The sequence below is a fragment of the Spea bombifrons genome, chromosome 3 (assembly GCF_027358695.1).
Source record: "Spea bombifrons isolate aSpeBom1 chromosome 3, aSpeBom1.2.pri, whole genome shotgun sequence".
Lineage (NCBI taxonomy): Eukaryota > Metazoa > Chordata > Amphibia > Anura > Pelobatidae > Spea > Spea bombifrons.
Genome location: NC_071089.1, coordinates 7,450,844 through 7,464,183, shown reverse-complemented (window position 1 = coordinate 7,464,183; position 13,340 = coordinate 7,450,844). Strand labels below are relative to the sequence as shown.

At 41.9% G+C, this 13,340-nt stretch overlaps 1 protein-coding gene across 1 annotated transcript in view; it reads right to left on the bottom strand.

Moving 5' to 3' along the window:
* Positions 1-1,546: 1,546 nt before the first annotated feature.
* The window catches only part of EPRS1 (glutamyl-prolyl-tRNA synthetase 1), a 34,683-nt gene continuing 22,889 nt past the window's right edge, over positions 1,547-13,340 (bottom strand). The window contains exons 28-34 of the mRNA XM_053459662.1: positions 11,364-11,519; positions 10,941-11,138; positions 10,470-10,643; positions 7,528-7,688; positions 7,137-7,215; positions 2,473-2,537; positions 1,547-1,868 (exon numbers count right to left, since the gene is read on the bottom strand). Of these exons, the coding sequence (XP_053315637.1) occupies positions 1,718-1,868; positions 2,473-2,537; positions 7,137-7,215; positions 7,528-7,688; positions 10,470-10,643; positions 10,941-11,138; positions 11,364-11,519 (984 nt within the window). The 3' untranslated portion in view covers positions 1,547-1,717. The remainder of the gene's footprint in view (positions 1,869-2,472; positions 2,538-7,136; positions 7,216-7,527; positions 7,689-10,469; positions 10,644-10,940; positions 11,139-11,363; positions 11,520-13,340) is intronic.

The window sequence follows — 13,340 nt, the reverse complement described above, 5'->3', positions numbered from 1 at the left end:
GCTGGTTCTGCCGGTGTATCGACTCATGTTGCCTCAATCTTTCTCGAGACTCTACTGTCCGTAGAAGAACTGGGGATCTTCCATGTAGCTTTTATGTTTTGCCAATCAGAGCTCATCACCTTCAGAAAGCTTTTTATGGCGCAGTAAAATAATAAATTTCCTCAAAGGGTCATTTGAGTGAGAGCTCGCAGCACGGGCCCCTGCTCAACCCAAGCCTAACGCCGCTAACGCTGCCTCTCAATAACAGGAATTCACTCGGGTTTATGGTTCTGTTGCAACAATTAGGATAGGTGGGTTAAAGCAACAGAGCTAAAGGAAAGTAAATATGTCGGGGGGGGTTGTATGTAAATATGATACAAGGTGTTAGGGATACATTGTATGGACTAAACATGGACAGCCGCCGGCTGGATACACAGGGCTGTGCATATGCCATAACTTGGCTTAAAGGGCCAGGGCCGTTTAGCCATCCCCAGTCCGGCTCTAGTTTGGACCACTGAACAGATGGCAACAAAGCAGTTGATGGATGTACAAACCTACCCCAAAAAGAAATGCACCAACCAGTTGTCAGTGTTTTGTTGCCATTTTTCTTTGAAGGGTTTTCTTACCAAAGGTTTTTCCACTCATTTGATGCACGCATCCCTTTAATTATATTAAATGCTGTGATTGGGATAGGGGCAAATGCATATGGGGAGAACCACTCAGCTATCGTATGTTAAAAGGTCACCCGAACCGCCATATTTGCTTTAGGATCAAGCAGCTTTGTCAAAATCCCAGTCACGTTCTAAAATTACTTGAAAAGGTAGGATAAGCCTGAAATACATCAGACAAAAACGTAAGCCTAATTTAGTGGCCCCGCGTACTACCGTCCATTTACACATCAAGCGCAAAATTCTGAAGATGTCCTCGCGATCTGACAGACTTGGAGTGCTTTTGCAAAGAAGAGCAGGCAAATAACCAAAAAGACTGATTTCTGCAATAATATCAAAAGGTGCTTCCACAAAGTATTAGTTTAAAGGTGTGCACACTTATGCAACCAGGTTGTTGTTTTTTTTTATTTTCCCGCTCAAAGATTTCAGCTTGTTTTGCAGTTGAATTGTTCACGTTATCGGTCACATTAAAAGGCGGGAAAAGTTCTGTCATGATTTATCTTTGTCTCATTCTTTAACATCACAAGAAGCCGGCATTGTGTAGACTTTTTATATTCACCGAGGTTATGTTTTATCAATTATTTCTCACATCTGTATCAAAGTAATTTAAAATAATTAAATTTTCATTATTTGCAACACTACAAAAAAACTTGCCTAATTAATGCTTTATCAAATAGATTTATTGAAGATGCCGTTTTAAATATTTTAGATATTTTCCCACCTAGAATACAATATTGCAAGAAAACAAATGAGGCCCCCCAAAGCACTGAAAAAATAGTTAATTAAAATACTCAAAAAAAAAAAAGTTGTACAAATTTATGAAAGCAAATATAATTTCCATTAAAATTAAAAAGCGCTGAGGGTTCATTCCCTTTGTAAGAAATAAGTATCCAACAGAATTAATTAATATTTCTTTTATTAGGGATCTTTTCAGAAAATAAGTGTAGTGATGCAAAGCATTAGCTACACAACACATGGGTCCTATATTTTGTTTTTGAGGTTTAGTTCCTAATAAAAAAAACTAAAACAAAAAACAAAGCTCGGCGGAAGGGTACGGTTCTTCTCCTCAATTAGTAACTGCGCCCGAACAGCGTGTAGTACTTGGCGGGATTTTTCTGGCAGACGCACTTGGCGCCGGCTGCCAGCTCCTTCAGAGGTTTGAACGGGATGCAGAGGCTTTTGGCTCCCATAGAAGGCGCCCCGGGCTCGAGGTCTTGGTCCCTGTTAGAAAATGGGTACAAAGTTACTCAAAGGAATAGTGACGCTTGTTACCTTCAGTCTCCCGTAAAGTTTCTGCTGCTCTGCACAGGCAAACGGGCGTTCTCACCCACCGGCAGGGGCTTTCATTAAAAACCCTGCCGGTACCCGTCCATATGATTGACGCACCATTATTACACCAGACAGGCTTGAAAACCAAGAAATATGTGAATAATCCACACACACACGCTTATTTTGTATTCTCCTAACTGAATAATAGGCAACAGACAGCCCATAGTAAAAAAAAAAATAAAAAAAAAAAAAAAAACTGATAGCGCTATATAAATCAATAAATACGTTTAAAATATTTTCAACGAAAAAAAATGGGTTCTGCTGGACGGAGACATCTTATCGGTTTGAAGGAAGCAAATAAATGCCTAACTAAAAGACAATGTTGCGAGTAAAACAAAACCAAAAAAAAAATGTCTATGAAACCCCAGGCAAAACAAAAAAAAAAAAACAATGCACAGTTGGCCGTCCAAATAAGTATTTAGCAAAATATGGCAAGAGAAAAAAAAACGAATAGAAATGTAAAAAATAAAAGGCATCGGCAGGAGCAGAGACTTACCTGGCCGTGGTCTTCTTTATCCAGTCTTCGCAGTCGATCTCCCCGCAGAACGGAATCTGCACAATCTGAAAATTTTTTATAAAAAGTAATAAATCATAAAAAACAGACGATGGAGGAAATTCTCAACAGTGTAATAACAGTAAATCGAGACCCGTGCCGGCCAAGAACTCTGGAGAGAGAGAGCGGCGTTAATGAATGAGACAAAGATGGTTCTTCTACAGAACCTCATGGTCACAGTCAGTGTTCTGGCCGCTTCTGGTGCATCTACCGGAGGCATCCAGTGATTTTATACACAATATCTTAGTCACTGACTCTGGCTCGGTTTGGCCGTAACAGGAGGGATTCCGCGTGGTCTGCTTTTAATATATTTACATTAAATCCATTCAAACCAAACAATGACGGTGATTTATGGCATCCTGCAAGAACATAGAACCCAAGAATTTAATGGCGGATAAGCCCCATTTGAACTGTCTAGTTTGCCTGTTATTTCCTGCTGTAAAGACTCAGATCTCAATCAGTCTCGTCTTAGATTCAGGAGCCATATGTCTATCCCATGCATGTTTAAATCCCCTCGCTGTATTACCCTCTACCACTTCAGCTGGAAGGTTGCTGCACTTATCTACCACCCTCCCAGTAAAACACAAATGGAGCAAAGCATTCAACTATGTGTAGCCCTCCTTCTTAGATTTTTCTGTTGCAGACTCTGTGACAAACATTTACACATAATATGCACCACTTCTCATTTTTTTGTTCATTCATTTATTCATTCATCCGCTTAACACAGTAGAGATTGTAACTAATTTTGGCTTTTGTGCCAATTACAACATATTACGAGATTAATCCAATCCGGGGGAATTCTTATTGTTCTCACTTTCTTATCATCACGGATAATGGGTTAGGGATACGCAAACAGTTTAATCTAAACGGCTCTATCATTCTTTCCCGGTCACATGTGATAAACGCTTGTTCTGTAAACCAACGTACAGAAGAAGCAGCTCAGAACATAAAAGGCGATGTCGGTCCCCCCCCCCAAAAAAAAACAATCCAGCGGTGAAAGTGTTACGCAGGAAGACGAGCGGATTTAATGCCGCGATATCTATACATTCCGGACGCTGCTAATTACGTATCATAAAGTCTGAAGTGCTGTCGCACGGAGCGGTAAACAGGACGGCTTCCATGTCAAGGCTTCGGGTCACGAACAGATCTTTATCTCAGACAGATCGGCCTTGACAGCGTTTGGCCCCCGTGGATTGCCGATGCCAACCCAGCACTGACATTTTATTGCACTCTATCTTAGTAAATATTTTTCATCCAAAGCCATTTTAGGAAATGCTTTTTCAGCACATAAGGGAGATTATAGAAGGTGGAATATTTTACACAGCGCGGCTTCAGAAACGGCATTTACCGCCACGACAAAACAGTGGAAGCGTTCAGAAAATCATTTCAAAACCTAAGAAAAATTTTCTTCATCGAGATACCTAAATCAGTGTGAGGCCGAACAGAAAATGACTTTGGGACCAAACTCTCTGCCCCCCCCCATCTTTTATAACTTCTTTAATTCTATTCAGTAATAAAAATATAATATTTTAAACAAAATATATAACATTTTAAATAATCTTTGAAGGCTTATGAGACAGCTTCACATTGCTAGCCCCATTGGGTGTTGCTCGACTCAGATGGATGACTCTACCCCCCCATTGGGTGTTGCTCGACTCGGATGGATGACCCTACTCCCCCCCCCCAATGGGTGTTGCTCGACTCAGATGGATAACTCTACCCCCCCATTGGGTGTTGCTCAACTCGGATGGATGACTCTACCCCCCCCATTGGGTGCTGCTCGACTCGGATGGATGACCCTAACCCCCCCATTGGGTGTTGCTCAACTCGGATGGATGACTCTACCCCCCCATTAGGTGTTGCTCAACTCGGATGGATGACTCTACCCCCCCCATTGGGTGTTGCCGACTCGGATGGATGACTCTACCCCCCCATTGGGTGTTGCTCGACTCGGATGGATGACCCTACCCCCCCATTGGGTGTTGCTCGACTCGGATGGATGACCCTACCCCCCCCATTGGGTGCTGCTCGACTCTGATGGATGACCCTACCCCCCATTGGGTGTTGCTCGACTCGGATGGATGACCCTACCCCCCCATTGGGTGTTGCTCGACTCGGATTGATGACCCCACCCCCAATTGGGTGTTGCTCAACTCGGATGGATGACCCCACCCCCCATTGGGTGTTGCTCAACTCGGATGGATGACCCCACCCCCCATTGGGTGTTGCATGACTCAGATGGATGCCCCCCCAACTAGCGTGTCAGAGGTTAAGATGTAAAGTTTTACTTTACTGAGAAGGGGGTAGATACACGGAACAAGCCTTCCACCAGAGCTGTTCAATTCCCCAGCTCGAATGGATGACTTATCTTAAGAGATTGCCATAAATTGAGAATTTTTAATAAGCACTTTGAGAACGCTGAACTCTCCAGGGTCTAAGGCAGCGAGGGGGTCCTGGGAGCTTTTGCAAGCAGACCAGCAGAAATGGTTAGTGAATACCCACTTTACCCGCTAGCAAAGTCTCTGGTCTTATCCAGCAGAATGAAGAACAATAACGCTACAGTGCAGATTAAATATTTTACAGCCGGCGGGGTATAAAGTTCTACACTATGTTAGCGGTCGGGGTCCTTGCGGCATCACAATCTTTCTGTTTTTCGGCCTCGCCATTGTTATGCTCAAGTTTATGACTCGCTGCGTGATTTAATATATATCCTCCAGAAACCGTCTGTGTTCCTTATTGCACAGTCACATTAAAACATATGTTTTCTTATTTTTGAGCGCTCCGTATCCTTGCATGAGACGACAGCTTATTTAGTTCAATGATTAACCGCGTTCTGCCCGTCGCTCTCATGACACCATAACGCATGAGAAAATGGGATTCTGGGGTTCAGCCGCTTAGTGCAGACATGTAAAAACACGACCCAGGGCAACTACTTTTCATGAAAATACTCTCTGCTCACCCTGGGCAATTAACTTGTAGGTAACAATTTTCTAATTACGCATTACTTTTTTTTTGTTGGTTCACGCGTTTACAGGCCAACTGGCCCTATTCCAGAAATTGCACAGAAATGCAATAAACTGTCCAAATACAATTGGCCGCTAAATTACTGCTGATAACCCAACCTTAAAGCACCATCGCCAGAAATCAGTAACCTTTTGGCACTTGACTTCGATAAACCCAGTGACACCTCAATTATAATGCATGTAGCCGTCCAAAACGGATTCACCTCTTATCACCTCGTCATCTAACGATGATAAAACATGCAAGCGATAAGAGGGAGACGTTTTCCCGCCCTTAAATATCTTTGGGCTTTGCCCACATTGGATGACCAAAGATCTTAGGAGGCACAGCTGAACGTCTATAGGTTGGCAACCTCCGATGTGAAGCAAAGGATCATGGGAACTACAGTGCGACAGAAAGTAAACAACCACAGGTGGGTGACCCCCTTGGGAAGAGCCAAAAGAAGAATTCTAGTGCAAAGGGATAGACGTGCCACAATCTGCAAGGGCATTCTACTGGTTTCCATAGTGACTGCTCCAAAGTTTAAAATTTGAGTTTCAAAAGGGATTTTTTTTAATTTTAAGTACGGACCATGGCGGGGGCAGCTGCTAGATCATGGGGGGACAGCTGCTAGATCATGGGGGGACAGCTGCTAGGTCATGGGGGGACAGCTGCTAGGTCATGGGGGGACAGCTGCTAGGTCATGGCGGGGGACACTTGTCCGTTCTCATTTGCTCATGTGTTATTGGTTGATGCCAAGTTTTCAATTGCCTTACGCTTGCTAGAACACACTGTGTAAGACTACGGTGTAAGACAGGGTTAAATGGAGCTGTGTATACCGTATATTCCGGCGTATAAGACGACTGGGCGTATAAGACGACCCCCAACTTTTACAGTCCAAATATAGAGTTTGGACTATACTCGCCGTATAAGACTACCCCTCTACCCAGCGTACAACAACCAGCCAATCACGGCAAGCGATGTACCTTACCGGTGATTTGCTGACATATACATACATGCACTGCCCTTACACACACACACACACATATATAATATATATATCTATATATATTTATACACTGCCCTCACCACACACTCCTGCCTTTACACACATGTATATGTATATGTATATGTATATATATATATATATATATATATATATATACACACACACACACACACACACATGTATGTATATATATATATATATATATATATATATATATATACACACACACACACATATATACATATATATACATATATATATACACACACCAGTGTGTGTGTGTGTATATATATATTTCTCCCCCCTTTGTCCCTTTCTCCCCATCTCTTACCTTATCTTCTGTCTTCTTTCTGCTCTCTAATCACTACGCGCCGGCTATTGATGCCGGGCGCCGGGACATGACGGCATCCCTGTGCTCGGCATCAATAGCCGGCGCGAAGTGATTAGAGAGATTGGTGGCTTCGTGTGAACCTCCGGCTTGGTAAGTACCCGGCGTATAAGACGACCCCCCACTTTTAAGAAGATTTTTGGGGGTTAAAAAGTCGTCTTATACGCCGGAATATACGGTATTTTATTCCAGCCCATTAGAAGAACTTACTTTTCCAGAGTCCAGCTGCTTCTGGAATTCCTCCATTGTGTCCGCTACAACCATGTGGCTCGTAAGATCATGGAGTGCTCTGAAACGGATACGATAAGAGAATGAGAGGCTGACCTACATCAGATCACGAACAACGCAATGGTTTATTTCTTAAATGTCATATGACAAAAAGTAGACAGACAGTAACTTCTAAGTGCTTGGTTTCTTTTTTCTGGCTCCTTGGAGCTCCTTCCTCCAATCTTCACCTCTTCATTTTACGATTTAAGCCATTTTTGCAGCTTTCCTCCAATTGGTTATCTCTCTCTGCCCTAAACGATCACAGGTCTCCCCACTATCTGGCTGAAGCCTTCACACCTCCTCAGATATGACTGAAGATAATCAGAAAACTCACCTGTTGTATAGATTTCCCTGGATCTCCTCTAAGATGCTCCTCAGCCTGTTTTCAGCCTGATCCTCTGGGATAGTTATTTTTTCCCCCGTATCACGTCGGACGGCTACAAACTGCTGGTTCTTCATATCTCTTGGGCCAACTTCAAGCCTGATTGGAACTCCCTGCAAAGGATAATGCGAGTTAGTACTATAGTATTCATAGACTTATTTTTATAACACACTGGCATTGATAGAGCACGGATTATGTTTTACCATTACCGAAATGAGAATTAAAAACATTATGGCAGTGATAAAGAGCCACCGGGTCACAGGAGTGATGGGAGTGATAAAGAGCCACCGGGTCACAGGAGTGATGGGAGTGATAAAGGGCCATTGGAACACAGGAGTGATGGGAGTGATAAAGGGCCATTGGAACACAGGTGTGATGGGAGTGATAAAGGGACATTGGAACACAGGAGTGATGGGAGTGATAAAGAGCCATTGGGTCACAGGAGTGATGGGAGTGATAAAGGGCCATTGGAACACAGGAGTGATGGGAGTGATAAAGGGCCATAGGAACACAGGTGTGATGGGAGTGATAAAGGGACATTGGAACACAGGAGTGATGGGAGTGATAAAGGGCCTCTGCATGCCTATGAAGAGATTCCATTAAAAATCAGCCGTTTCCAGCTACAATAGTCATTTAAAATATTAACCCTGTCTGCGCTGGATTTCTCATCTTATTTTAATGGACAAAATCATTTTATATACATGCACACACTTACTTCACTCTGTACAGTTACATTCCTTATCTGGATCAAAAAAAAAACCCTAAATTTTTTCCAATTTTATAACACTAAGCAATTAAATAGAACCCAATAATCCCACAAAATTTCCCAATGATAAATTCCACTGCCTGGGATCTGTTGTGGTTTCTACCCTAATTCAATATAAGAAAAAATATTCTTTATCAAATATAGAACTTGGGGTATTTCACTGCTTTTGATGCCTTTTTATCTTCTTCAAAGTTAGATAACCTTTTCACTTTTTTTTTTTTTTACACCCCCCCCCCTCATAGTAGTCTTAATTTCTCGCGCTTCTTCATTCTGAGTATTCTGACGATTCATCAAATAATAATAATCAAATATATTTAAATCCATAAATGATTTAGCAGCGTTAAAACTAAAGAAAAGCTTCTAGATTTTATGATTAAAACAAAAAGGGGGCTGGCATTAATTAAAATGATTAAAAACAAAAAGGGGGCTGGCATTTCCACTTGTGAACGATGCTATAGCATACATTTCTAGCCTGGGGAGGAATTAGGGCTATGAATAGAAATACTGCAGAAGCCTATTTAAATGTACAGAAAAATCTAAAATAAGTTTCACAATTTTGAACACACATATAAAATTACATATGTACAAATCTCACTTTTTTTACGTGTAGAAACCCAACGCGTTTCGCCGACTTAAACTTCTTTTATAAAAAGAAAGGTCTGCTTAAAAATAGCCTTGGAAAATGTCATACGGTGATTAAAAGAAAAAAAAATGCAAAAAAGGTTTTTTCTGGGGGCTCCTTAAAGGGAAAACCGTGCTTTTCAAGTATCCTTTCGGGCTCCTTTAAATAAAAATTTTCCATTAAACTCTATTCTTCATTAAAAGAACCAGGGCTACGGAAGGTGCTCCGATCTCGATAAATATTTAGTCAGGGTTATCGAATACCGTGTCACGTGAGACGTGTTATTCAGCTCTTTACAGTTTTATTGGCAACAGAAGACTTCCTATAGCATAACAACTGCGTTATAAAGGCTAAATGTTAATTTAAAGTTACCCGAGTACGGCTTTATGACTTGCCTTTACAACATAAGTAGATGGTGATTTAAGGAGAAGAGTTCATGGAACCTAAAGAGATCATTCACTAGAAGAGAACTTCTACCAGTCAATGAAGTTATAAAAACACAGTACATTTACTTAAAGGGGAATGAACCGTTTCATTCAGTCGCTCACACCCTAATTCCCATACAGTCTGTATGGAACCACTCTTCTCCCTCTTCCTGATCCTTACACAGAAGGAGGCACTTTTGCCGGCAGAGCTTTTAACTAAATGAAACCCACCGGATTTATAATTTTTTCATCAATATCTGTGTTTTTTGTTTGAGATATTTGTTCTCAAAGTAAGGAATTATTATATATTGTGTAAGCAAATGAATGAGGCAGAATGCGGCAATACTGGCATTATCTGAACTTCGCTGCCTTCTCCCTCATCTTTTGGCTGTCCGAACCCATCAACAGTCAGCAACTTAATCCTGTAAATTTATAAGGGTTCGCTTAATGTACAGAGCTTATCGGCTTGTATTAATCTTTGGTGGACGAGGGACTAGAGATCCGTTGTTCTAACTCGAAGAGAGAGTTTTGGCTCCAGGGCATCAAGGCTTGCGTTCTATAACCTGCCTCTTCAGGTGGGAAAGGTAGCGTTTTCTATTTCTAAACGTTCCTTCAAGGCCGACGTGCACGCGGACTTAGAGAATAGCCAATTATACTTAGCAATTATATTTTCCTTTAAAACGTTCTCAATTTCCGCTAAAATAATCCCCTTACACAAGGCAGAATATACGTTAAGCGGCACGACATACTGTACAGATATTTATTTTTAGTAAAAGTAGTCGCTGTGATACGTTATCTCTCCCAGTACCAATGTTTAACCAATATGAGCTTAAAACCCATTAATTAGTCACACATAAAGTACAGCGAGATGCTGTTTTTTCAATAAATTTTGTTTTATAATATACCATTTACAGCCAATTATGACCGGATGAGGAAACTGCGATAAAGAGCAATAATAAAAAAGACAGAAAAAATATCCTATCAGCAAATTGCTATAACCCCCTATATTTTTCAATGTACCCTTAACCAGGACACAGAGAGGCAGACGGCACGGAAGAGAAAATACTGCTGGGACAATGACCTTGAGCTCCCAGTGGTTGAACTTCCATCCCGGAGAATAGTTGTCGCGCAGGTCGGCGCGGGCTCGGATGTCTGCGTTCAAGAGGCGCTTCAGATACTGGTTGCACTTCTTTAGGAGGGCATCTCTGTCTTCCTCCGAGAGAGAGTTTGTAATTCCGCAAGCTATAACAATGACCTAGAGCAAAGAGGCACAAATTAGAACGTTCCTTGTTCTTCAGAGAACGTTGCATGTCCCATCGACGACTCTATTCTAACATCTTTATTCAAAACATTTAGCGCAATGACCGGAACATGTCAGATCCCACACCGACTAACGCCTTACAGAACCCTCAGTATTCCAACATTTCCATTTTCAGTTAACCTATTAATGCTCAATGTTGCCAGCGGTAAAAATCGAGGCCATCATCACCCTGATTCAAGCTCTCCGTGGAATTTAAACCTGAGAAATCCTACCTCTTAAAGAACTACGTACCTGTACACAGGCTACACGAGGAGGCAACACCAGACCCATATTGTCTCCGTGGACCATGGTCATCACGCCGATTGTCCGAGTGGTAAGCCCCCAGGAGTTCTGGTAGGCATACTGTTTTTCCCCTGGGGTCTTGGGGTCTTCAAAGACGATTTCAAACATTTTGGAAAAGTTCTGCCCGAGATGATGCGACGTCGCACCCTAGAAAAGATGTTTAAATAGATGCATTCAAAAGGCAACAGGATATTATATAAACTCAATAGAGCCTACTCATGGCCAAGTTCTACCAGGGAGCAGATCTGAACTGGTACGAGGAAGGGTCGGGTGCCACGAGGACAGCTCTGCTAGCCTTGGCTTCATACAGCTCACAGTAAGAACTTTGGTGGCCACTTAAAACCCAAAGCAAACCGTTCATTTTACACCCACCTGAATGGCCCGTCCGCTGGCGGATATAAAAGCTTCCACGGTTGTGGTGTAATCGCCTCCCGCAAATTTCTCCTTCTCGGTTTTCCTTCCTTTCACTACGGGGATAGCCAAGAGCTCCTCATAAACACCGGCATAGAAATCCAGTATCTGCAGGACCTGGAGAGGACGGAAGGAGACGATCGCGGGCTTAGACTTCAGAAGGAAATACTCAGCAACAAATTCAAACCCAAATTCAGAATTATTTCTCTCCATCCAGGTGAAAAAAAACCGTTCATCTACATCAGGTGGCAACACGGCACCATCAGACACAGGTACAATATACATCGCAAGAAGATATCGCAGAAGATGCAAGAAGCTCAGAAGATATCAGAGTAAGATGTAAGAAGGAACGACAGATGTAAGAAGTCCCCAAAACAATATGGCAGAGTAAGATGTAACGAGTCCACAAAACAATATCGAAGATGTTAGAAGCCCACAAGGAGGCATCACATTCAATCCAACATTTCAAACCGAGGAACCAGAAACAGGCCAGCATTTGACTCTAATAAGACAGGTTTGATTAATGAAAGAACACTTTGAGATGCTCGGTTTCGTTAAATCGTTCTTTGAATGCTTAGTCCTTGAGTCCTGACAGCTACGCATGACCGCTAGTTCAGTGGCTGCCTCGACAGCCGGCTTTATTGAGGCTTGATTACTACATAATCTGCATTGCTATCATCAGCAGGATGATCAAGGCCGTCTGCACAATATTCTGAAAGCTTGGCACGCCGGGAGACAGGCAAGCAATATGTCTGCCTCTCGGGTGCAGCGTTCCTACGATAGATCCCGGAGTCTTCTCGGAGTTAATTAGAAGATTTTCCATTATGCCCGCTTATTCCACTGTTCGACAAAAAAAAAAAAAGCTGTTAAGTAATTTTAGGAAGATTAAGGCTCTCTGCTGGCTGTGAGCCATGGGATTTGGACTCCACAGTTACTAGCCAACTAAATGCTGCCCCCAATATAAGGGTTAAAGCTTAGAAACCGCTTTTCAGATGTACGGAAGAAAAACGTATGCGATCTGTATTTGTGTTCAAAACGCTTTCAGGCAAGGCTTTTTTTTTTTTAAATAAATTTAAAAAAAAATAAATCAGGATTTTTTCTTTTTTTTTTAAATTTAAAAATATTTAACAATTAAAAGAAATATTAAACGTCACAGGCAGCGGGCTTGAAACAAATGCAGTTCTTGTTTGGTAGAGTTCAAGCAAAACCGCTTATGTGCTAAAAGTGAAGGTGAATTAAGGTCACTTGGCTGGGCTATGAGAAAGCAATGGGAAAGGCGAGAGCGCACCGGCGCCATCTACAGGAGGGACCTGGAATTTGTGTTCTGAAATACAGGAGCATTCTGTGCGTCAACCGCTTCTCCTCTAAACATACTAAGATCACCACTTCTACATTATTCTGGTACGGGGTTTATAAACAGGAACAAAAAAGCATCTGAATGCCAAAAATGTGTTGTTTCCAGAAACAAGGATATATTTAAGTATCCCTTTACATTCAATGACAAAATAGAGACGGAGGGAGACGGGTCAACAAAGTATCAAGGAGTTTTGGTGAATAAATGAGCCGAATTGCGGTAGTTCCCCCACCCCAACATCAGGTGCCATCAATAAAACACTAAATTCTTCATAGGATGGAAAAGGGATCTTTATATTAAATTAGATCATGGGTCAGATAATAAGGAATGATTAATATGCTGTCCGGCCCCCTAAGGATACAAACAACCACTCAAAGAACGGGCGCATGGGAATGATATATTCAATAAAGATGGCCCCCTAATAATAAAGGCTATCAGAATCTCCCCCCGTAATAATAGGAAGAGATCTGTGTAATTAGGAATTATTCTCAATATAATTAAGAAATAAGAGACCAATGTTAAGAATACACTTGGTCTGTAAATCCCCCCCCCCCCAAAGTCTTAATGTTCAAAAAAATTCACGG